Genomic DNA, 26589 nt, shown 5'->3' on the forward strand with positions numbered 1-26589 from the left:
TTGGGCGCTTCAATATCGTTGTTGGCAGCCCTATCGCAATAACCATCACAGTCAACCCAGCCTCAGTATCAATCCAATCCAATCCAACCCGCCCACGTGGCTTTGCGCTACGCATGCAGGCGTGCAGTTGCGACGTAGCGGACGTAGCCTATCTTCCTCTCTTTGCTTTGTGGATGTAGTGTGCAACCGGTGATTGCATCGTCTGTATTGAGCTGTGGTGCTTTGCGAAGTGGTTGTTGCGTGAGTGTGTGTGTGAACGAGCGGCACTATGCCCCTCCCCAAAGCGATGAGGATATCGAGAATGAGGACAGTGGTGACGACTTGGAAAAAACCGATTCAGGCCTTACTGTGACGGAAGCAGCTCAGGCATTAACTGTTACGAGAGCGTTCTTCTGGAGAAGCTTGGTCATGGTCTCGCTGATTTTGAGACGGCTGTTATCACTGCGCGACCGCCACGGCAGCAACTGAAAATGACCGACTTCCAGTTGGCAGGACGGGAATTAAGGGGGGACCCGGGTCTTTGCAGTCTAAAATCGGTCAGAAAATCGGATTTTCAATCTTCTCGTTTTCGCGATTATGAGATCCTTCTGCAGCTATCTCCGAAGTTTCGTTGAAAAATATCGCCTAATTTGCACGTTACAGCGTTCCAAAGACGAGAATCTGCGCGTGTGGCACTTTAAACTGAGGTCAAATCGCGCCGAATTACGATCTCCCGCAGTTCGAGAAATACGCGATCCGCGGGCATAATCTTGGTGTCGTTCGAAAGATCGCGATTCAGGCCATTCCTATATCTCGGTTGGCGACCATGAGTGAGCCCACCGAAGCGGAAAACAAAGGAACAAAATTGCGTGAAGCACACCCTGCTATTGTCGTTCGAAAGATCGCGATTCAGGCCATTCCTATATCTCGGTTGGCGACCATGAGTGAGCCCACCGAAACGGAGAACAAAGGAACAAAATTGCGTGTGCGTGAAGCACACCCTGCTATTGGACTCCCATTGCACGTGAGCAAAATGGCGAGCTTTGGTTGGCTGGCGGCGTCGACTGCTCGCGGTCTGGCACCATTTTGAAAAAATCTCTCCTGTAGGCCTAGTCGGCCTAGCGCCGTTCCCTCATCATAACCACAACGCAAAATGCGCTTCGTTATTAGCCTAAAAAAAAGTAGCCAGAGGAGATAAACGCGCTGGGGACGCTGCATCGCCGCATCTGGTTATCTGCAATCAATGACGAAGCGCTGACGTGTCGAGTCCGTGATGGCCTGATAACAGCGTAGCATAGCCGGTCGTGCTCAGTGCGACAGCGAGGAGCGGCGCGATCTGCCGCGTACGAAATAGTGATGGTGCAGATGAGCAAGTGCAGCTTTCAACGCCGGGATAGATCGCCCTGTGAGGCAGTGCCGCGACCAGCCGCAACAGCAGTCGCGAAGCAGTGTCCCGCAACACGCGGAACATAGAGAAGAAGATTGCGCGGAATCCCAAATCTTGTCAAAATAAATTTGCTTCTGAATGCTACGCGGTGCAAGACGAGCAATGGGCACTTATCACTAGTTGCAGGCTGACTGCGTTTACAGCATGAATGTGAGAATGGCGATCGCGCGCCAGAACTTAGCACCAACTTTTGCGGAGGTCACGATGCAGACGCACTCGTCTTGGTGGTGGCCTCCAGAGCATGCATTTCGTTCGCCGGCAATTTTATTCGTTCGAGAGCAATTATATCGGTGGTAAATGATGCACTTACATCGAAAGCCAGTCAGAACCACTTTAATGAGTTACTGTTAGCTGCATATTCATATATAGGCTTATTGCACCACTTGGTGACTCTAGATCATTTAGAAATAGAAATCTTCTCCAAGATCTTATGTTTAATCACCAAGGCTCCTACAAACAAAAGCGCATCAAGGAAAATGACTGTGATTATGTTCCTGCAGGGTTTTAATACAAAGTGTGTGCTATTTCATGTCCAAGTTTGCAGTAAATAAGTTCAGGCTATGTTTTGAAACTTCTTTCTTCGTTTTCTCTAAAGTGTTTTTCTTAGCATGACATGCGCTGTTGCCCAAGCTATCTCTTGATGTAGTGGTCAGATTTCAATCATTCTTGATTTATATGAAAGCTTATACATCCTTCTGTGCAACCATAACAAAAAACTACAAATTTTTCTTGGAAAAATTGAATTAACTTAGCACTTCCATAGAAAAAAAATTTGACAAATTTATGATGACAGGCTACAATCTTTGAACTGCTGCTGCTAAAATTAAGCTGATGATATAGTTGCACTCTGGGGTTACAGTAGAACAAGTAGACATAAAATTTTTGCCAGTCATTAATGTACGAATTATTAAGACTTGGGCAGAATTTTGATTAATAAAACAATTGAAATCTTAAAATCTATCAGAGAGAGGCAAAAATGATTGCATATTTGTTTTTAGGATGCCAAAATACACTAGCCACAAAAGTTTCATCTCTCTAAGTTAAATATTAACAAAATTTGGTCAAAGACCAGGGTCTCCCCTTAAGTGCACGTACGTGTATTCACGTGAAATTTACAGTGCCTGATTTTTTTCTTCACTTTTGGAGGGTGAGTAATAGCAATTTTGTTGTAATCGGTTAAGGTGTACTGTCGGATAGTACATACTTTTGCCACGTCACCGTCAACTACGTATTAACAGGGTTTTATTGTAATTAAGCGAAAACAGTGGGAAGCATCAGCACAGCAAGGATGCTGAGATAGCAGAGAAAAGTTCGCCTGAGAACCGGCAGAGTTGGAGAGACGTGAGCACGGTAGTGCTCCGCTTTCCCATGGGGCACTGCGCGGCCGCTCGGGGGCGTGGCGGAATTACTATAAAGGTCTATTATTTCTCTGTTCCATGAACTGGCATGGCCCGTTGTGGACAACCTGAAGTCGCACCGAACACTTGAAACGCATATGACTTAAGCATGCTGGAAAATGGGTGAATGCTGGCCTATTACAGGCATTGTTAATATTTTTTTTTTTTTTCAAAATGCTCTTCATGAAAGCCACTGCTGAGCCCCATGAAGCATGGGCAGTTGTGAGTGAAAACAGCAGCATAGGCGCAAGCTTCGTCCTTGGCTGAGTGATGTCCCTCCAAAGTACAGTGAAAGCTCGTTAATTCGAACCTCGATAATTCGAATTTTTGGATAATTCGAACTTTTTTATACCCAAGCTCCATAGAGATCTCGGTATAAAAAAGCCCGTTAATTCGAACGCGAGTCGGTTCCGCTATGGATAATTCGAACTACGCGCCACCGCGTCTGGGCGGCTTGGCGCACATCACGCGGCAAAAAAAAATAAAGTAAAGAAACACCTCCACGACCGGAAGGCATAATTAGAGGCAGCGCACGTCCAAAACGGGGACAGAAGATAGAACAAAGTAAAACCATGGAAGAGTGGGTAAAACTTAAATGGCGCTATGACCGGCGCAGCGGCCGCCGCAACGTCAGTGCATGGCCGCGCGGCAGCGGCTGCCAGCTCTCTCTTCTGCGCAACCTCCGTAGCTCGCAACTAAATACTCGTTAATTCCAACCCTGTTAATTTGGAAATAGGGATAAGTACTGTCAGCGCGGTCCCAGCCAACGCCCATAAAAGGCTATGATCTCGGACGGCACTATGGGTTAAACTTTTTTTTTTCAGCAGCCATCCATCCTTCCACCCATCAGTCATCAACGGAAGCACGCGAGTCAGCCGTGATCATGACGCGAACCGTTCGTTCAGATGATTGGAGTGGCAGTAGAAGACGCCCGCCCCAGTCGCTCACTCATAGCGTGATAAAGTGGATAAAGTGAACGTACTGAAAAGGAGGCACAACCGGACAAGCGCTGGAACTTTGCCAAGTTCGCTTCCCTCTCCCCTGCGGGAGCTAATGTCAAAAGATAAACAAGCCATTATCGCGCAGCATCATGGCGCTCCAAGAAATGTGTTGTGGACAGTGATAGCGCTGAAAGGGAGGGGCTGAGGGGCTAACGACTGCAGCCTTTATTCAGTTTTGTTTTTCAGATTTGTAGGCACAAATCGGGGCTGGGTGGGTTCATTATGCGAGAGAGTTCAGCGAATTCGGTTCGTTACGCGAGTAAATATGGTACTTTTACCGTAATACAAATGGTTCTGGTCAATTTTTTGAGGCCATTCGATAATTCAAACATCGGATAATTCGAAATTTTTTCCCGGTCCTGTGAAGTACGAATTAACGAGCTTTTACTTTACACACAGTTTTAGTTGATGTTACATTCAGCCAGGCATACAAAATATTTTATTGCTACTTTATAGTCGGTGAGTGTGCAGAAGAGAAGTATTTCCTCATAGTTGTGTAATTCAGTCACCTAACTGTGTTACAAGAAGCGCGAGTTTTCCACGCTGCTAGCAATACCACGCGAATGGGTCCGTGGTAAAGAGAGTAACAAACCTCTTTTTGTACAACATAATAATATTCATGCAGACGTACAAATATCCATAAGTGCACATAAATGATTCCACTAAAACCACTTTTCGATTGGGACAAGACAGCACTTTGAAAGTGCTATATTACGATTCCGTCTAGGGATGCGGCTGTACTTGAGCTGTATTGTCGCTGACATGACCTTGGGAGCCGTCTTGTAAGAGAGCTAGCTTCTTGGCCTGCTGAACTGGAAAACATTCAATGCCGAGCAAGAATATTTAAAAGCTCTGCCATTGATCACATGTCATCTGTGCCTTTGAGAGCGAAATCGACCTCCATTCAGCACAATTCATTCGGAAGGACAATAAATGAAACTAATAAGTTTCTGTTCTTTCTCCTAGAAATACATGAACGCACGAGTATACCAGAAAAATGTGCTTACTGTCAGGTGCAATATCGAGGCCTACCAGCACATGACGTTTGCCGCTTTGCTCTTTGCACAGCTGAAAAGCACATTTGGGCTGCTTCTAGAATGGAACAAACACATTTTGTTAGTCATCTTCTATTTAATATCGCATCACACCACGCGAGAGGTGGACTGCATTGAAAAGAAAAAAACACAATGAGTTGTCGCGAGACGAGACCGAATCATCCGAACCATGCCACCAGCAGTGGAATGTTTTGTCCACCAGGTCAAGCCTCCAATTTGTCATTAGTGACGTAGCCCAGGAGAGGTCTATTCAACTCTTGTTCAGAAGGCAACACACCAGGTGGCCAAGCACACTGTCAAACTATTAGGTTGAGTGGCGAATTTGAAAAGCTATGATAGCATCATCGAGATTTTACATTAGCTGGCCACGTTATGAGGCTCTAGAGCACTGTATGCTGCTAAGTTGTTTATTGGTGGCAGAGCATTTCCACATGAGCCTCTTCTGGTGGTCTGATAGATCCAGCCTTCTTTCACTGTTCATTTCGTATTTTCTCGGTACTATATGAGATATCGGCTTGAAAAGAGAACTGACCGTGTAGCAGTGCAACTTTGGTGTATGATGTCCATTCTCCCTCCTCTCTGCCAGGACCGGGTGCCCAGGGCCGAAAGCCACTCTCCGGTTTCTGAGAAAAGGTGAGCTCCTCATCGAGCGGTGGCAACCACTATGCGGGTTATCCTCTCCTTCCTTTCCCAGCTGTAGTCCGATAGCTGTGAGAACAGCAAGCCCTCACTGCAAGTGGCTTGCGGTTCCTTCTGCAGTCCAAAGAACAGCCCTGTCTGTTCCCTCTATTGAGTTGTTAGTTGAGTTTGCAGTAGCAGGGTTCACAGGCAGGTTTTTGTGTAGTTTTTGCAGCCATTTTCAGGGGGGCAGTCAGCACGGTACCCTAAGTGTTGGTGCTGCCTCTCATGTGTCCACACAGCTATCTGTGGTGGGTGGGTGGCACTAGCCCATGTGGCAGTGTCTACAGTTGCATGCCATTCGCATGAGTATTTTTGACAAACAGCAAAGCAAAGTATGTGCAGCTTATTGGGAACAGGGATGGAAGTTTTGCTCCATTCGATCCAAACTGTTTTCCCTGGCCCATCCTGCTCCAAGGTAGAATTTGGCCCTAGAAGTGCTCCAGTGGCTGCCATGGGGTTTGCTGTTAACTGAACATTAGAGACAGTGGCAGCGCACCGGTCTAATGTGTCTTAGGTTAGGCCTAATAGAAATGTAATTTTCGAAAGCTCCACGAGCATGGAGCATCATACATTTTTGTTTGCAAGTAAGTTTAGAATGAGCCACGAGCGGTTGAAGGGAAATAATTGCAAAAAAAAACAAACAAAGAAAACTGTGCATATACGACATAACACCTCCTCCCAGCCTTTCGAATAACCAACGGAGTGAGAAACGAGAGCAACAAGCAAAGCAGGTAGCGGTAACTACCACGAATCGTTAAGAATATTGTTTGGCTGCAAAAACTGCACAAGTTGTTCTAATGCTTTTGCTCTGAAGACAAGCAGGTACTTCATCATTGACCTTCTTAATGACGAGCGTCTCAGTCCTTCATCGGAGAAAAGTAGACATGTACCTGAAACATTATGCGGTGGTGTGCCGAAGGTGCCGATAACTAGAAATCTTCTCAAGGGTGTCTGAAGGCCATACAGGGCCTGTCACGAAGGCGTTAAAACTGAAGCCCTAACATCACTCAATACATGCTGAGCACTAGCAGGAGGCAGTGAAGTTAAGAAACTGAATGATAAAAAGGCTTAGGTGCTGTTTGTCCTCCCTAAAGGCTATGCTGACCATTGCTTGGGAATTTACCAGCACAGGCATAGGATCAAAAAGGATATGCACAAGGGCAGGAATATTGTGCCCATTGGTGCAAACTCCTATCTAGTGGCGCTGCTTGAGTGTGTTGAAGTGGTAGAGTCCATGTTTCAATCTCTCTGGGCAAAATATGTTAAACAGTGTTCATTTATGAAGTGCGCACGCAAGCATTCTGTTTGCTTCTGCATTGTTCCTAATTGTTGCTTAGGTAGGCCTGTGTTATTTTTAAAATCTTTACATGTTCTGGTCGTTTGTCTGGTTTTGTCAGAGATGTGTGCACAGTTGGGAAAACATTGAGTATTGCATAAAAAGCAGTCACTGCGATTATCAAAGGCATTTGACCTGAGAAACATGCTCCAAGACATAATTAGAACTGCCAAACTTCTCTTTTTGTTGCTCCAAAGGGCTCCAAAATGGCATTACTACTGCTCCCTAAGCTGCTCCAAAATGATAACCGAAATACCCTGATACAGTAGAACCCCGCTGTTGCGTTCCCGGGTGCTGCGTTTTCCCGGCTGCTACGTCCTTGTGGTCGAGTCCCAGCATGACTCTCATAGACTTCCATGTATTAGAAACCCCGCTGTTACGTCGTAGCTTGGGACACGTTCCCGCATGATACGTTGTGAACTCGCACCCCAAGCCAACCCGAAAAACAAGCAGCGACGGCCATGTTTACTTTTTCGGCGAATTGACTTGGCCTGGCTTGGCCTAGCGTTGCTGGCGTGTCTACAGAGGGCACTAGTGACGCTTGGGCAGGCTGCGTCATCATCAGCAGCAGTAGTTGCGCTTTTTTTTTTTCTGCGTCTTCCTGTCTTTCATTACTCCATGCTCCATCCTTTGTGCGGTTGGTGTGTGTGTGACTGACTTCACGATTGCCGAGCTTAGGACTCTTTCCGCGTGTATTTTCCGGCTGTGAATTCGTTCCGCAGTCGTGTGCACACGCGTCCAGCGCACTCAATCGCCCACCTGGCGCGTGCCAACCGTTCAGCACGTAAATACAGCAAGATGGCATCAAGAAAGCGTAAAGCGCTATCCTTGGAGGATAAACTGAATATTCTCCTCACTGTGGATGCAAACCCAACGCGGAAGCGGGTGTGCATCGCTAAGGAACTGGGACTTACTCCATCCACCCTCAACTCTATTGTTTCGAAAAGAAACGAGATCGAAGCAAATGCCCGGTCCTTTGACATCAAAAGCAAGCAAGCCCGTCGTGCGGAGCACGTGCAGCTTGACGAGGTGGTGTACAAATGGTTCAAGCAAGCCAGAGCTGCAGGTGTAAATTTTGATGGCACCATTTTGCGCGAAAAAGCACTGGAGATAGCAGACAAGCTCGGGATCGTCGATTTCAGTGCGTCAAACGGCTGGATCGACCGATTTAAACGAAGGCACGGAATTTGCTACCGAACCGTGAATGGGGAGGCTGCAAGCGTGGACGTGGCTACTGTAGGCAGCTGGAAAGAGTCCGCGGCGCGCATTATTGACGGCTACGAACCTAGGGACATTTTCAATGCCGATGAAGCGGGCCTCTTTTTCAAAGTACAGCCCTCGAAGACGCTTAGCTTGAAAGGCGAGGCTTGCCACGGCGGAAAATGCAGCAAAGACCGTCTCACCGTTTTGTTGTGTTGCAACTCGGATGGCTCCGAGATGATGAAGCCGTGGGTCATCGGCAAATTTCGAAACCCACGTTGCCTAAAGAATATACGTTACCTGCCCTGCCACTACAAGAACAACAGCAAGGCTTGGATGACGTGCGCAATTTTTGACGAGTTCCTCGCATACATGGACTCGAATATGGGCTGTCAGGACAGAAAAGTCGTCCTTTTTTTAGATAACTGCTCCGTGCATCCTAAGGACACTACGTCGCTGCGGAACATCAAGGTGGTTTACCTTCCGGCCAACACGACCAGCCACCTTCAACCCTTAGATGCTGGCATCATCAAAAACGTGGAGCATTTTTACAGGAAATGCATCGTGAAGCGATCCCTGGCCTCTGTGGACCGCGGGCAACAGCCAACTGGCATTACGATCCTGGATGCCATGCACTATCTGGCCACGGCATGGAGTGCTGTCACTGCCACAACGGTCAGGAATTGCTTTGCGAAGTGCTTCGGCGACGCAGACAGCGCAGCAGAACCAGGAACCGTGGACAACCCCGGAACCCCCGAGGACTGCGAACTGGACACGGCCATGGAAGCGGTTGGCGCGAACGGGATCGTGTACAACGATTACGTGTCTGTGGATGATGCCGTTGCCACCTCCGAGATGATGACTATCGACCAGATCGTGGCCGAGTGTGCAGACGCGCACAACAGTGGTGACGAAGAGGAAGAGGAGGAGGAGGATGCGTCGCAGCCGGAACCGACGTTTACATCGGCTGTGGCGGCATTGGACCTTCTCAGAAGGTACGTTCGCGTTGATCGCGAGAGCCACATGGCACTGCAACTTTTGGAGAAGCGAGTTGTGCTCACCGGACGCGAAAAGATGCGACAAACAACGCTGCATGACTTCTTCAAGTGATAACATGGCAATACAGTCGAACCCCGCAATAACGAAACCGCCGGGGAAGGAAAACCTTTTCGTTGTCGCGAAAATGGACAAATAAGCACACCCATTACCTTCCAGAACCAAGATTTAATTAAAAAAGTCGCTTATTTTGCTCTGCTTGACATTGCTGTGCAGGAGCTTGACGACTCTGGCTTCGCAGCTTGATAAGCTATGCATAGCTTCGTCGTCGTCGTCGTGGTCGCCGAGAAAAGTCCGGATCACATCGAATGCATCAAGCACATCACGCGAGCTTACTTGCTTACCTTGTGCTTGGTTTTCGCTATCTTCGTCGTCACTCGCCTCATTTCCTTTGCGCACACTGTTGATAATAGCGTCGTCGCTGAATTCCTCCTGCACGATCAAGTCGGCGTCCGCACACAAAAAGTCCTCCAGTTCAACAGCCTCTGGCACCATTGTATCTACACTGCGAAGCGCGTTCCATGCTTCGGTTAGTGGCTGCAGATCGTCACCGCTTGCAGCTTCCGGTTCTGCCAAGGCGTGCTGACCAGCTGCGAAACCGGCGTGCCTGAAGCAGTTCTGGACAAGCGTGGCCGAAGTAGCAATCCACGCGCCGGCAAGCATCTCCAGCGCCATGAAGAGGTCAATTTCCGTCGGTCGCTTCATTTCGATGTTTAGCAACATCCGCTGTATGAGCCTTCTTCGGTACGCAGACTTCACACTTTTGATAACCCCCTGATCAAGAGGCTGGATAACGGATGTGCAGTTCGCGGGGAAAAAAATCAAGCGGATGCTCGTCAGGGCAACGTCTTCAATGTGGTGCGCACTGCAGTTGTCCAAAAAAAGGCAGACAGATCTGCCCTGCTTTCGCATGTCCGTATCAAAGGCTTCCAGCCAGCTTGTGAATATTGCGCACGTCATCCACGCTTTTTGGTTTGCAGTGTACTGGGCCGGAAGCTTTCGGTTACGTTTAAAACACCGTGGAGTCTTGCTCCGGCCGATCACGAGGAGGGGACGCTTGTCAGATCCATCCATGTTTGAGCATAAAAGAATGGTGACCCGCTTTTTGCTCAGCTTGCCGCCATGGCATTTTTTTCCTTTCAGGTCTAGCGTTTTTGAAGGCAACATTTCATAGAAGAAGCCCGTTTCGTCCGCATTATAAATTTCGGAGGGCTCGTACTCGTCCATTATGCCTTTGTAACTTTTCTCCATCCAGGAAGATGCTGCTTCAGCGTCTACGCTCACACACTCCCCCGACAACACTTTGGCGACGATGCAGTGCCGCGCTTTAAATCGACTTAGCCATCCGGCACTCGCCTTAAAGTTGTCGTGCCCCAGAATGCACACGTAGTCAATCGCCTTTTGCTGCAGGAGGCTTCCGGACAAAGGCACCTTGTTCGCTCTCTTGTCCAGGAACCACTGAAATATGGCTTTGTCCACGTCTTCGTAGACCGGCGCTGCCAAAGTCTTGTTCTGAGCGCGCGCGCCGTTCTGGAGTGCCGCCATGATGCCATTCCTTGATTTCAGAATCGTAGAAAGCGAGCTGCACGGGATACCGAACTCCTCCGCAATATCAGTCTTCTTCCTGCCTTTTTCAGCTTCGGCGATAATTGCAGCCTTTTCCTGCAGCGTCAAAAACTTGCGCTTCTTTACAGGAGGCGGCATGTTTCCGACAGTAAAAAAAAAAACAAACAACAAAAAACACTGTACACAGGCAAGTCGCGAGCGGCACAAGGCGGATGGCGAGATCGGTGAGATAGCGTGGTCGCGTGGTCGGCGCACTAGCGAAAAGAAAAAAAAAAGGAGGTTCCTTGCTCTTCCCCGGTTGGCCGGCGGTGTCGTCACGTGGCGTGAAACGTCACATACATGCGTAGTGGCCAACAGACAGGCTAGCAAAAAGCCGCTTTCAGCAGGCAAAAAAAAAAAAAAATATGCTTTGCTATCATCATCATTACCGAACCAACCGAAAGTAAACAAAAATGGCTGCGCCGGTGCTTGTTGGCAGGTGAAATGAACGGGCTCGACTTGTCGGATGAGTGTGCTGCTGCAGTTTCGCCCATTCTATGTTCCCGACTGGCTGATGTGCCGAAAAAATGTTGCAGATCACTACCTCAAACTTTCGTTAATGCGGGACTGCTTTTTAAAAACCCTTCGCTGTTGAGAGGGGACAAATGCATTGAACCCTATGGGAGTTCGCCGGGGGCGCCAGAATTTTTCGTTGTCGCGAGAATTTCGTTCTTGAGGGCTTTCGTTATAGATGGGTTCAGCTGTAAATGCATTCAGTTGCCCACTACTGTCATTTTTCAATTTGTCCTACTTCCCGGCTCTTACGTTTCTCGGCTCTTACGTTTTTTTTTACGGTCCCATGAAAAACGTATCAGCGGGGTTCTACTGTAAATATTTATTACCACGTGCTTCTTTTTTTCATGATGTGTGCCGTTTGTGCAATGAAATTAGGCAGCACTTGTACACACTTTAGTTTTATAGCTGCCCAACATTAATCGCTGCATGGTATTCAGCTACAACTGCTAAATAGTTTGTGATCGAATTTCTTCCCTGATGGTGTTTCAGTTTGTTCCACCATCCAAACGATGGGTGCGGCATGTAGTTGATCACATCAGGTACACAAAAATTGCCATATTATCGTTGGTACAGCCCATCCTGTATATACTGAACTCTAAGGATCATAAAATAGTTCGATGTGTTGATAATTCTCTGTGTCAAACATGCGTACAGATGAGCCTCCTTGTAACCAAGAAGTGTGGTGCACATACAATACCGGCATGCTTCTTGGGAGTGTCACTTGCCACCAAGTGCCGAAAAGAAAAGTGCATGCCATGGGTACATTTTCACATGCCTCTCTGGGGGCACAAGTGCGTGCGCCACAGAGCGGAGCATTGGTGTTGGAGCGTTGCTTGTTTCTCACGCTGCGCAGCACTGACTCTCATCGCAACTGCAGTGGACGATGCTTTGGGAAAAGCCATCACAAATCTAAAAAGTCACCTTAATGATCATAAAGGATCATAGTAGTAATTAAATTATATAGTACAGTTGATTTCCGCGTCACATCCAGCAGCGAAGCAGGCCCCACGAGCGCTGCCTAAAGGCTTTGTTGAGTTAGGCTGGATTTACCACGTGACACCGGATGCATGGAACATTGGTGTCCCCGCGTGAAAGTGTGTCGCAATGAAAGGAAACAATGCCAGACAAGAGGACATTTTGAAGTGGATCTGATCATCACCTCATTACGCAGATTTTAATGCGTTAGTGCAGTCAGTAGCTGTTAAGAGCTACTCAGCTGACCCAGCTTCATGCTTCGAAAGGATTATTGTATTGCTGTCAGGGAAAGCGTGGCTTGCAGGGTTGCAGCACACAGTTTGATATACAGTATAATCCACTTATAACGATACCAGATATAGTGATATATTGCTTATAACGATCAAATTCTTGAGATTAATCATTTTTCCCATTGCCCCTATAACGATAACCAGATATAACGGTCGATTATCGTGATTACATCGGATACAATGATAGCTTTATTGCCGCCCGGTAGCTGTTTACCACGAAAATTTGACTGAATATTGAATAAAAGATATAAGATATAAAAGAAAAAAGATATATTAAGAAGATAATGATGTGAAAACTCGACATATGCGGCAAAAGGGAAGGAAGTGAGCGCACTATCATCATTGCAGCCCCACAAAGGGTGTTGCTGCGGTCGTATCGTCACCGCTATCGCCGATCCTGCGTCTGTGGAAGATGGCGGCGACCACATTGACGGACAGCGTGATAGCTCACAAGGTGAAACGGCAGATTCATTGGGATTTTTGGCAGGGTTTCAAGGTTGGAAGCCTCGAGAAAAAATACGGACATTCGCGCTTTACGATTTTAACGATCATCAGTGCTGGGGATGTCCTTCAGTTCATACAGTCGCTAATAGGTTTCGTACACGCAAAAAGGACTGCCGCCAGCATACACGCTACTGGAAGCAATGCTCACTGCGATTGTCAAGCTTCAGCTGCTGCTAAAGTGAGCGCGAATTTTCGACTTCTTTACATATTCTTAAGTTATTTTATAGCTTTTTATGTATACTGTAATAAAGTGTCAAGTGCTGTTTGCGATGATTAGTGTTGTTCAACCCATTTCACCCATCACTTGGAAGTAGACAAGCCTACATGCATGGGAATATACGTGGATGGGCTTTTTTTTTTATCTTTTTTTTTCTCCACCGGTCCAGATATAACAATAATTGGTTATAACGATCGGACTTTCAGGTCTTCTCAATATCGTTATAAGTGGACTGCACTGTATTAAATGTCCTCTGAAAGAGAGTTTGATAAATACAAACGCCGCTATTTTTTTGCATGGGATTTTTAAAGGGACATTTTGAGAGTTCGATGTCAGCAATAATTTGATATACCTGCATTCAATATATTGGGAATCAGCATTGCATAGTTCTTAATTCACTACAAGGCATAAGCTGGAATCGGACATCAGTTGCTTCATGAGCAGGAATATTAACAAATGGTGTTGTACCAGCAGCTGTGCTGCCGTTTCTCTCGTGTCTCACGTGACCTAAACACAAACTACACATCATGGGTATCGTTCGGTTGATGAAACAGAAATAAAAGAAGCATCAAGATGAAATTCGAATACAAATTATTTAGCAATCATAAGAGGATACCACTGAGTGGCCCATGTATACCAATGTCAAACGCATCATTTTAAAGGAGAAAATTGGCATGCAAAAATTTTTTCTACATTTTTTTCTGTTTCATAGTTCTCAAGGGACTACTCAGTAAAAACAAACAGACATGAACACTGACTAGGGTAAGGTAATAGTTGACAAAAGATAACTATGTTCTCAACTACATCCTACAGGCAAAGTACATGGGATAATGAGTGAAGAAGGCGGAATGAAGATTTATTGGTTGAAAAATTAGTGCAACAAAGTCAAATTACTGAACAGGGACCCTCGGTAGGTAGATACAACATTAACAGCTAATAGCAACGAGATCAGCAAATTAAGGTATAAGCAGTACTGTTCAGAGATGAAGTCAAACTCTAGTCACAGTAGTGCTACAGTTATGCAACATTAGAAATAATCAGTTTTGCAATGGAAATGCCTTCATATTGTTCTTAAAAGCATGTAAGGATAATGGTGTTTTGGATGAAAATGGTATACCATATTTAATGGACTGTAAAAGCAGATCTAGTACTTTGCAGTAGTTAGTGGCAACTTTAGAAAGTACTAAATTGTTTCTAGCTGCAAATCTAGTGAGCAGTCGTTAGTGAGCAAGGAGTGAAGGGAATAATTTTATAAAGGGTATTTTCCCAAGATGATATTGAAAGACCTGGAGAAATGATAGGATGTTGTTATCGTGTAAGAGGGAACGAGCATTAGTGAAGAAAGAGCTGCAAGTGACAGTGCAGATGGCCTGGTTTTATAAATTTATTAGACTCTATTAACAATGGTATTTCCCTATGCAGCAATGCCGTAACTGATGTGACGATGTATGGATGCATAATACTAGGATAAAAGTATGTTATAAAGAAACTATCGACAGGCGTTAATAAGTGCTCTAATGCCAAATGCATATATTTTTTATTTTCATATGAGTGATGTGGACAAGAAGTTTGAGTTGAATCCATAATGATACCAGAAAGCTCGTGCAGTCAAATGCTAAAATAATGGTAGAGCAAAGAAATAAAGTTTGTGTACAAGAAAGGCTTCCATGATTAGATTTGAAGACCATAACTTTGGGTTTAGTGCAATTGATGGTTAAATGATTTTCGAGATGCCATTTTTTTACCTTACTGAAACCTGTATTTGATTTGCAAGTTAGGTGGTTAATAGATTTGTGAAATAACAATATGGTAGTGTCATTGGCATACAAAACACAGTGGACTGAGCTAATATAAATGAGAAAGTCATCAATATGTAGTTAGGAGAGTAATGGCCATAATACAGAGTCCTAACACACACCTTACACTTTGAATAGTTTTAGCTTCTGAGGCAGTTCCACCAACCAATTGTTTGTTTATGATCATGCAAAAAATTAAAGAGCACTGCAGAATCTGCATTGCAGTAATGCGAAAGCACGTATGCTGCTGTTGGTTGCTTCTGGTGGCTTCTAGTTGTTTCTAGTTGCTTAATTCAGTTCTTCTTTACCCATTTTAGTCTGGTACTTTCAAATTGTGCGCCAATTCCTTCCTATGCCCTTTTTCGGCTCTACTTCCGGTTGCGTGACGTCACATCATTGACGTAACACTAATTCACTTCTTGCTTACCCATTTTAGTCTTCAGTACTTTCAAATTGTGTGCCAATGCCATCCTATGCCCTTTTTCAGCTCTGCTTCTGACTGCGTGACATCATATCGTTGACATCACCCTAATTGATTGCCTTAATTAATTACTTTAGTATTTAGTACTTTCAAATTTAGTTCAGTCGTTCAGTCGTGTCCGACTCTTCGTGACCCTATGGACCATATCCGGAAAGCGTGGCGTGATATGGTCTATAGGGTCACGAAGAGTCGGACAAGACTGAACGACTGAACTGAACTGAACTGACTTTCAAATTGCACGTCAATCCCTTCTTATGCCCTTTTTTGGCTCGACTTCAGGTTGCATGATGTCACCTTAATTGTCTGATTTAATTAACTATTTTAGTATTTGACACATTCAAATGTGGCACCAAGCCATTGACTAATGAGACCATTTTTGCCTTTACTTTGATATTTGATATTTTTTCTCTAATTAATTGCCCATTTAACTTATTGGTTTTATCAATTTACACCACTCATAAACCTCTACCACTTCTAATTACAACTGCTGCAGACATGGTTTTGTGTGTTTTACCTCTAATTAATTACCTAATTGACTTATTGGCGTAATTTTTTTTCGGACACAACATTACATCACCCTCTATCGAACCACTCATTAACCTCTACCAGTTCTCAATTACAACTGCTGCAGACAACTTTTTTTGCCTGTGATTAATTACCTAACCAACTTATTGGCCTAAATGTTTTTCGGACACAGCATTACATCACCCTTTATCGACTGACACCACTCATTAACCTCTACCACTTCTCAATTGCAACTGCTACGGGCAACTTTTACATTTCTTGCTTGTAATTAATTACCTAACTTATTGGCCTAACTATTTTTAGGCAACAACATTACATCACCCTCTATCGATTGACACCACTCATTAACCTCTACCACTTCTCAATTACTCACAACTGCTGCGGACAACTTTTACATTTTTTGCCTGTAATTAGTTTCCTAACTTATTGGCCTAATTATTTTTAGGCATCAACATTACATCACCCTCTGTCGATTGACACAACTCATTACCCTCTACCACTTGTCAATTACGCACAACTGCTGCGGACACGATTTTTCTGACGCGGTCTGCGGAGAGAAATCTGTGAACATAGCGAAGTAATGCTTTCGCAATAAATCTTTTGAGAAGGTTTGATGCAGAAACTGCAATTCCACAAAGTTTCAAAGCAGAATGAAATATAATAATAGCGTCAGAAGCTTTAGTTAAATCTTTTTTTAACACTTGTGTCAGAGACTCTAATGTGCCTGTTCTCTGTGTCGTCCTTTGACTTAAAACATTGGCCTTGGATCATTAACCGCTTGTACCCTTAGCTGTGTGTCCTAACTTGGCACTATGTTCTGAGGGGCGCTTTTGTGGTGTTTTTTATTTTTCAGTCAAAGGCGCAAAGTGACACGCAACGTTAGCATCCTGTCCCTACAAAAGGAGCGTCAGCACCGCGGCTGAACTAGGTTGAATTGGGAAGACAGTCCCTCTGCTCATCATCTGTTGTACAGGCTTGTTCCTCTGCCGCCGTGGAAGATTACTGCGACGTTGTTTTAACCACTCCAACTGGGGGTAACCAAAACCATCCTCTCTGATCTTCTGTATTTATGCATTCTTCTGGCTCAGCTCTTCGAATAAAACAGAGTATTGCGTTCCTTGTGTTGAAAAGTTTCATCAATTGTCTTTTGTCTGGCAGTCATAGCCACTAAATGTATGTCAAAAGGAGGTGAATGCATATCCATTTCAAGCGCACTTTTTGCTTAGATTCAAAGTGAATATTTGTTGGCCTAAATATCACATCCATACCTCAACTTTGTTTAATTTTCCCAGTTTTATCAGTAATGCACGTAAGAAATATCTTACAAACTTTCAAAGGAATTGGAAACCAATATTAAGCCATAAGCCATTGGAATATATGAAATCAACACTTTAGAATGGATTGTTGAATCACTTTAGCTTAGAAGGTGAACATGGTGTAGAAAATATGTTTTAAATATTTGGCAATATTATTGGGGGCAAAATATGTCGACACGAAAATGGCGGAAGGTATGCTACCATGTCGAGTTTTGGGAACTTTTTTTTTGCAATGTTGGCTGGTTGGTATTAAAGAGCACATTATTTGCAAGGTGAAGAATTCTAAACTTAAGAGGACCGAATCGGGTTGTTTGGTTCATGTTAGAAGGGAACGACGAAAATAATGCATACGGAATGGACGGAAAAGAAGGGACAAACATGGTGCTTGTGTTCGTCTCTTTTTCTCCGTCCGTTTTTAAGTGCTGTTTTCGTCGTTCCCTTCTAGCATGAACCAACCAACCTGATTCGGTCCTCTTAAGTTTAGAATGCTTCACCTTGCAAATAACGTGCTGTAGTTCTGCATTTTTGCTGTGGAGTGTTCATAGACTTCTCTAGGTTCAGAATAACATTTCTTACCAAGAATTTAAACTTCATAAATTTGAAACACAATGTGTACTGGCAGTGTAGGTTTAGGAGTGTGACAGAACAAATGCACTCAGTATATGAAGCAGTTGCAAAGAATGGATGGCACAAAACTCGTTACCAGCAAGAAGTACAATATTGCAAAATATATCCGCATTGTAGGTGTTCTTTTGAATGTGGTGTTTTTTGTATATTTCTCTACACATAGTGTTCTTTTTGAATGGTTGCAACTTGCTGTCGTGTGCTGTGCTACCAGCATTGCCCTACGAGTCGCTACACGTCTTCTGTTCACCGGCCAAGCCACTTTACGCACACACGCTACTAATGGCGCAATTATAGATTCACATCCAAGACATCCTCCGCGACGAATTGTAAGACCCATTGGAGCTCTTTAGTTAGCTAATGAGACATACTGTATTTGATTAATAGAACCATTGGCCCATGATCACGAGGGCTCCCTGGGCATTGCTGTATTGCTCAGTAGGCTGTTGTATGCACTTAGCAGCGGAAGTAATCGCGGATCCCATTATTATTTGGACCCTCTGTTACATGTCCCGGTTGTCTTGCCTCTCCTGTCCATGCATGGAGGTGCTGCGTTGGACTGTTCTTTAGACTTGGCAACGTGTCTGGACGCTTATTTTGTGCAGCAATTAAGACAATACCTCTGGTTGGAAAAAACGCTTTCTGAATCATTGGATCTCGCTTGTAAATTTATATCCAGTTTGACCCTTTTTTTTCCTTTTACTGTGCGGAGCCTGTGTGTGTAGCTTGGGACTTTACGCATGCCACATTTTTCTGCCGCTGTCTCGCCTGTGGCCAGCTGTGCTATCTGGCTATTCCCTCGGAACCAACCGTGCCTGCTATAGTCGGGGCGCTGGACCTCCATCCAAAGATATTCATCTTGCTGATATCAGAATCCTTCGATACTTTCATTGTAAGTATTTAACAACTGCTAATGTTCCCTCACCCAATGTGGCTATCATCATAATGCATAGTTCTCTCCTCAAAATCTGGTGCCCATGACAGGCTTTTAACTAAACAAAGTTGCAGCCAGTTTCCACCAGATCCTGGGAGGCATTCATTAATTCCACCTTCGAATGCTTGGCACCTTTTGCAGTCCCTTGAAATTCAATATAAGCTGCTGGTAGGTAAAGTCCGTTGCTTTTGTAAAATAATTGCTGCAGTCCCTCAACTCGAGCATTACTCTACAATGGTACGAAATACGCATGTATTGCACTACAGCAGTGGTGACTTTTACATTCATTGTCATGTTTTGCTCAATCGCAATTTGAAGAACCTGATATTAGTCTTTAGCGACCATCTACACAAGCAGTAGTGGTTAATCGCTATGTACAAACAGGTTTCAGTCGATCCCGTCAACTGCACCAGCGGGTTTCGAAAAGGGTTCGCACTTGCACCGACACGCGGGTTGCTTTTCTTTTTCTTCGTAATTACGCTCGCTGGAAATGATAGTTGCCGATCGCCTGTTACCTTTGGTTTTTACCGACAACGAGAAGGCGGATGTAGTATGCAACAAGCTGGCAGTCATGGCCGAGTGGTTAAGGCCAAATTTTTTATTCAATTTTTCACATAACGAATATCACTCTACACACACACTGAATATTACGCGACAAACACAACATGGCGATTTGGGCTGCGTAATCCATTACAAATTAGGCATTTGCAGCAACACTTCCATTCTCGGAAGCCACTCAGGCACTTCGTCTTGTGTTTTGAAAACATCAGTAACACTCGCAACGGCTTCGCAAAAATACTGGCGTATTTTCCTCGCATCAACGTCCGCATGCCTGAAAGCCATTCTGGATCGCCAGATACTGTGCAGACCCAATAACTTGATCATGTACAGCGGTAGCCCATCATCAGCTTTAATGGGTAAAAATCGAATTCCGAATACATCCACGGGTAGGTTTTTTTTTATTTGTTCACTGTAGAATGTCCCAGAAGAAAAAGTCTTCCCAACAGTCTAAGAAAACATGTTCGATAGTTTCCGGTTTGCGGCACATGAAACAGTGATTTCCCCAAGGTACACAAAATACACCCTTCATTTCTAAATAAGTCAACTTCTAGTGTATTGCTATGGGGATTAAAAAAAAAAAAAGTTTTTGTTCCCCCTGGTACAGCCATATTTTTTACTCGTGTAAGGATTGACTTCCATGGACCTGCCCAGTACAACGATCTGTACAATGGCATCGGGAGAAAGACATTGCACAAGTCCTTATAAAGTTTCTTTCGCGTCACAGTTGATAAATATTGAAATGAAAAATGGGCTTGCAATACACGACATGACATGTACACTTCTTTAAGGATTCCGAAAATCCTCCCTTGCATGCTCGCCGAACTTACAACTAAATATGGTAGCACTTTGTTCAATTTAACCTGACACACAGTTCGTAAAAAATGGGTGCTTCGTATCACGAAAGAACATAAAACGGTTAACCACTTGGCGCAAATACAAATGCTCCAAACCAACTCCTCCAGAGCGGACGCAATAAAACAAGCTGGTTCGGCGGGTGCGCTCCCAAGTACTTCCCCACACAAAAATATCGAGCGCGCGGTGGAATTTCTGCACATTCACACGAGAACAATGTAGTACTTCAAACACGTACTATAATGGTAACAAGAAATAAAAAACAAATCGTAACACGTGCAAACATAGACAATCCTTTTGGTCTGTCGGCCTTCTCACATACTTCTAAAACCTGCTGGTTCCAATGTGACTCACTGTCTCGGTAGTATTCCAGTGGCACTCCTAAATACTTCACTGGGGTTGTTACCCAGGGCATGTTCACAAAATTCGCAGGGGTTGTGGGCCACTCTCCACGCCAGAAACCCAGACACTTATCCCAGTTCACAGCACTACCACTCACAGAACAAAAGTCCTTCACCAATTTGACAACACTGAATGCATTCGTAGTTGAGACAGAAGACTGCAATGTCATCAGCATACGCGAGTATGCGGACCTCTGCTGCATGCAAACAAAAACCTCTGACACTGCTGCTCTCAATAACGGTCAGACAAAATGGTTCAATATACAAGCAGAAAAGCAATGTTGACAGGGCCGGGGCAGCCTTGATGTACAGAGCGTTGCACTTGGATGCGCTCATCCTCCCTCTTATTTACTATCATGCGCATCGTGCACCCTCTGTATGCCATTGAGACTCCCTTGCAAATAACTGAGCCCACATTTGCTAGCTCCAAAACTTATAACAAGACATCATGCGGCACCTTGTCGAAGGCTTTCTCTAGGTCAAGCCGGAGCATGGCTTGACCTAGGTCGTACTGTATTTAACACTTTTTTTTGCACACCAATGTGAGAGCGAGACCATACAAGGTCGAGGATTTTCACGACGCGCTGGCTCAGTTGGGACTGCTCCCCGAAGTTATAGCCTTGATGGCATACCAAATGAATCATGTTTGGGCCATCACATTCAAGAATGACGATGGAATGAAGCAGTTGCTGTCTTGCCATGAACTAGCCGTGAAAGACCGTCGGTGCATTGTTGTCGGTCCTGGTGACCAGGATGTTAGGATGAAAATTTACTGGATTTTGTACAACGTTCCCAATGAAGATGTGCGGACCGCCCTGGCTCCATACGGCACAGTCACAGAAATTGGCAAGGAACACTGGCGCGTACAAGGCGTACTGGCCAAAGGCTCTTCAACACGTCAGTGTCCTTGAAGTTGAAGCCTGGTGTGACAATTGATGATTTGCCGCACCAGCTGCGCATTGCTGGAGAACAGGCTCTCATAGTCATTTCTGGCAGAGCTCCACTTTGCCTGAACTGCCATACCACAGGAGATGTCCGACGTGAGTGCAATGTTCCTCGTTGTGCTCTATACCGCCGCTTTGGCCATCATGAAACTGAATGTGTAAAAACCTATGCAAAAGTCACAGGGTCTATGATAAGGCAAGACACCTCGGAGCTCGTCATGGACGAGGTTGAAGCCGAGGAAGCTGCGAGAACAGAATCGAACATACCGCTGTCAAATGCCAAGGATACGGATGACACTGGGGGTGGGGCAGTGAAGTCTAGTGAAGACCGCGCCTCTATGCCTGCTCAGGCAGGTCTAGCCGAGACTGTGGGGGCACCAGATGGAGAATGCAGCCAAGGCATTATAAGCATGCGAGAAAATGCCGCAGTTATCGAAGGAGGCATGGACTACGACCAATCATCCACGAACGTGGCACCAACAAAGAGGACCCATGACAAGGCCTGTGTTGAAGATTCGAGCCTTTCTACCCTCAGCGCCGACGAACCAGCTCCCAAAACACCAGGACAGCGTCGGGCGACGCTTTGCCCGAGGCCCAACATCCCGCCGGACAGAAAGCCGGCGACCACTACACCGACGTAGAAAAAATGGCTCGCCCCAGATTGACTCAAGGACGAGGGGCGACTCACGACGGGTCTGCCAGCGAGGGTGTGCTGACGTTAAGTCAGTACACACCGGACGACCCGCACACCTCTCGAATTCCTCATCTGTGTATAATACGGTAGAAGGTGAGCACTGAGCGGTTTGGTTATCTTGTGTTTATCAGCGAAATGGCAGCTCAACCTGAAGCAACACTTCGATTTGCCAGAGGCCTTGCAGCGAGGCGACGTCAGTACCAACTGAGTCGCCTCATGATGGACAACGATTTGGACTTGATAGCAGTGCAAGAGACTAAGGTCGAAAGGGAAGCTCAGACAAACCGCATGGTAGAACCGTTTAGAAATCGGTACAGTGTATGTGTATGCCATTCTGTTGATACATTGGGAGGGTATGCTATCTTCGTCCGCAATTCTTTCAGGATTGTTGAAGATTCTGTTGTAGTTTGTAATACTGGACGTTCTGTTATGTGTGATTTTTCATATCTTGATTTACAGTGGCGCGTACTGTATGTGTATGCCGCAAATAAGGAAAATGAGCGCAAAGCATTCTTCAAAAATATTGAACCTTATTTGAATTCTACCAGATATACGATCCTTCTAGGTGATTTCAGTTGCATGTGTATGACTGAGGACAGAGCTACTAACGCCATCATTCTGGATCAAAGTTCGTTACATTTGAGCTCAATCGTCCAAGAGCACAATCTCGAAGACGTTGGGAGTGCTCTGTCAGGAGGAATCCGTCCTCAGTTCACGCACTTCTAACAAGCCAGCCACGCACGACTCGACAGAGCTTATGTGTCAGCTATCTTGGTGCCAATGATTAGTGAATACTTTGTTAAAAGCATCGCATTCAGCGACCATTGCATGGTGATGTTTACAGTAGGAACTAAGCCCAAGAGATCTAATTTCAACTGGAACCTTTGGAAACTAAATGTAAAGTTGCTTAGTGATGAAAGTTTCGCGCATACAGTACAAGAAAAACTTCATAGTTTGTTTATGGGCGTCAATAGGGACGTTAAAAATTGGAGCGTTTCAAAGAAGAAATAAAAATGAGTGCAATCGAAAGAGCGTGTGCACTACGACATAACGAGAAAACGAAGGAAAAAGAACTTCAAAGCCGATTAAATTCATTTCTGCAGCTATAAAACACACAGCCAGGCCAGTTTGCAACAGAAATAAAAGAAACAAAAAATAGACTAGAACTGATAAATAAGGAAAAATACAAAGGTGCTATCGCACGCGCAGAGCGGTTGTGGCTAGGTGAGTCGCCAACAAAGCGGTCCCTGTGCGATGAAAAACGATATGCCGTCAAGAATGAGATTAAAGAGGTAGACTACGAGGGAGAAATAACTCGCGATTTCAAGACTATTCAGCGCGCGTTTGTTGATTATTATGAAGAACTGCTGGGTCACGAGGCAAACTTGCAAGGAGGCTTTGAGTCAGATTTTTTGTCACTGTTGCCTATACTAGGTGATGAAGTTAAGCTTAACCTAGAGGCACCTATTAGCGTTATTGAAATCGAGCGTGCTATTGACGAGTTGAGCTCTGGAAAGGCACCGGGACCAGGCGGGCTTAGCGCAGCTTTCTACAAAGCCTTCAAAAGTGATATGGCGTATATGCTGCACTGAATAATTCAAGAAATGTATGAAACCAACACGATGCCTCCGTCGTTCCGAAAAACCCACATGGTTCTCATACCGAAGAGTGACGATCCCACCAGGCGACTGTCAGTAAAAGCTTATAGACAAGCGTCATGTTTGTAAACAAAGGTGGCACTGCGATCGGCAGCGACATGGGGTGTAGGCAAAAACGCAGCGTGCCTACATAGCGCCAAGCGACGCTGCCTTCGAAACCAGTTCGCGCGTGCGAATATTCTGAAGCGTAAGCTTCGTTTGTGCGTAGAAATAGTTTCGTTTATGCCTGGAGAGTAGTTCAGCACTTTATCAGCCGATTAATTCTAGAATTACCTGGCGAAGAGCACTGAATTGGCTTCCTTCTCCGTGGCCTCAGCAGCGCGCGGCTACAGTGGTTGACTGTAGTGACTGAGTTAAATGTAAACTAGAAAGCGCAATGTATATGAAAAACTGACACCCTACATTGTTCAACTCCCGTGCCTATTGCTAGCGCATGCAAGGACGGCGAATGAATGACTGGAAGTGTGTTTTTCATATGACAACTCTTAATGGGCTTTCCCAAGCAGCTTCACTCTAAAGAACAATATATTACCGACAACTATAGTGAACTGAAAATCATATTTCTAGCTCGGTGTACCGGCAATTTAAGTCAGAATTTAACTGAATAAGAACTCAATCTTTTAGTTCTTTGTAACATATTCGCCTGTATAGTGCACGCTGCCAATGTTTTATCCTGCTCGATAAAAAAACGTTTGACGTCTATTTCATTGTAAAGACGTAGCCAAGGTCATTCACAAGTTAATAGATACATGAAGGAGAGGTGCAGTCTTTAGGAGAGGTGCATGAACGGAAATGCAACGTTCTCCACGATCGCTTGCAGCGAAATTTGCATGATCTGTTCAGCTTTTTAATAATATACTCTAAAACTGTTTGTTCAAAAGTGCGTCATCTTAACTGCTTATTTTGCACCCCTCATAGCCGATTACTCTTTGTGACATTAAACTGCATGTACCATATATAGCATATACTTAAATATATCCTGCTTGATCAGAGATACGTTGTATGTGAATATTTAATTCACTCGTCAAAATCTTAATGACCTAGCTTCAAAAAGAAGTTTTGAGAAATGATGCTGCGTGACTTTGCCCGGATCCTAACAATATTTACTTGCTTTCTATTGGGCCGGTGATGAAGAGTCACTCGTTGAAACTCGCGAAAGTGATATCAGGGAAAAGCTGCTTCACAAATTCAGATCTGTTTCGGCAATATCGCGCTGGAGTTACCGCGCGGTCAAACTAACAGCAGTTACCTTCGCAGCAGCTTTTGTGTCCTTTTCTGTACGAATATATGCACGGGCACAAGTGAATGGAACTCACAGGGTGGCGTCTTAACTTGATATATTATGTACAAGAAAACGTGCACAAGCTGCAGGCATTTGCTATTGCGCTATTCATCGTGCGACCGAAAAGCAGTCACGACAATTAAGAGTTGCAAACGAACTGATGAAGTTTCTGTGCAGGATTGTGCAACGCATGTTAGCCGCGAAGGCAATCCGTCGCCGAAGGGTCTACTTGTCGCGCTCAACGCTGCTGCCATCTCTCTCATATTTGTCCGACCGCAAGAAAGATGTGAAAACAGGTGCTGTTTTCCTTTTTGTGCCTCATGGCACAACCAACCACACCACAGCTTGCAGGAATATTGGGAATTATGCCCGAAAACACAGCAAGCGCCGCGCAACCAATGCAGACGACCCGAGCTTTTGCCTACACCACGAAAGTCACTGCTGTCGCCAGCGCCGCCGCATCTCCACTGACGTCACGGGCTGACGCTTGTCTATAGGCCCATAAGTCTCGCAAATATAAGATTTTCATGAAGGTTTTATTGTTGGCCCACACCAAACGTGCGGAATAAAAGGTCGAACGATACATACAAACATTCATGTAGCACGTAGTATTTAGAATGCTGTGATTCATTTGAGAAACGTGTAGCCATGTTGCAATTAGACATGGGAAAAGCCTTTGACTGCGTTAGTCACCATATCTTGTTTTCTATCTTTGAGCATGTGAATGTTGGCCGTGTTCTTGTTGAAGGTGTTAAAATGACATATGCTGGTTGTACGGCAAACATCATTATTAATAAGCAACTGAGTGAAAGCATTACTGTTTGTTCTTCAATGAGTCAATTAAGGGGGCCCTTTGTCGCCATTGTTGTTTGCCCTGTATCTCCGAACCATTCTGTCAAAAAATTATGTCAAATGAGAATGTGCACGGCTTTGTGATATTGTCCACTGAAGTTAAAATCCTTTCTTACGCGGATGACATTGCAATCTTCTGCGCAGATAAAGATAGCGTAACAGAAGCAGTGAAAGAGGCAACTAGGTTTTGCAAAGTCTTAGGAAGCATGATAAACTGGGAAAAGTGCTTCGGCTTTTGGCATGGTAACTGTGATTCTGCGCCTATCATGCACGAAGGCTTTCAGTGGGCAATGTCACCTGTTAAATATTTGGGAGTTCTGCTAAACGATTATAAAGAACCAGCAAAGTACTGGGAAGCAGAAATTGAATGAGCGCGTGAAAATACGCGCAAATGGGGTGGTCGAGATTTT

At 44.9% G+C, this 26589-nt stretch overlaps 1 protein-coding gene across 4 annotated transcripts in view; it reads left to right on the forward strand.

Moving 5' to 3' along the window:
• The window catches only part of LOC146200646 (tubulin monoglutamylase TTLL4-like), a 133786-nt gene extending 116602 nt beyond the window's left edge, over window positions 1-17184 (forward strand). For 3 of the 4 annotated variants that reach the window (XM_084595584.1, XM_084595583.1, XM_084595585.1), the window contains exons 18-19: window positions 5466-5512; window positions 16915-17184. In XM_084595584.1, the coding sequence (XP_084451710.1) occupies window positions 5466-5512; window positions 16915-16984 (117 nt within the window). In that variant the 3' untranslated portion in view covers window positions 16985-17184. The remainder of the gene's footprint in view (window positions 1-5465; window positions 5513-16914) is intronic. The other variant, XM_084595586.1, reaches the window with a different exon arrangement.
• The last annotated feature ends 9405 nt before the right edge of the window (window positions 17185-26589 follow it).

Source organism: Amblyomma maculatum, chromosome 2, assembly GCF_055883805.1.
Source record: "Amblyomma maculatum isolate TAMU_Amacu chromosome 2, ASM5588380v1, whole genome shotgun sequence".
Classification (NCBI taxonomy): domain Eukaryota; kingdom Metazoa; phylum Arthropoda; class Arachnida; order Ixodida; family Ixodidae; genus Amblyomma; species Amblyomma maculatum.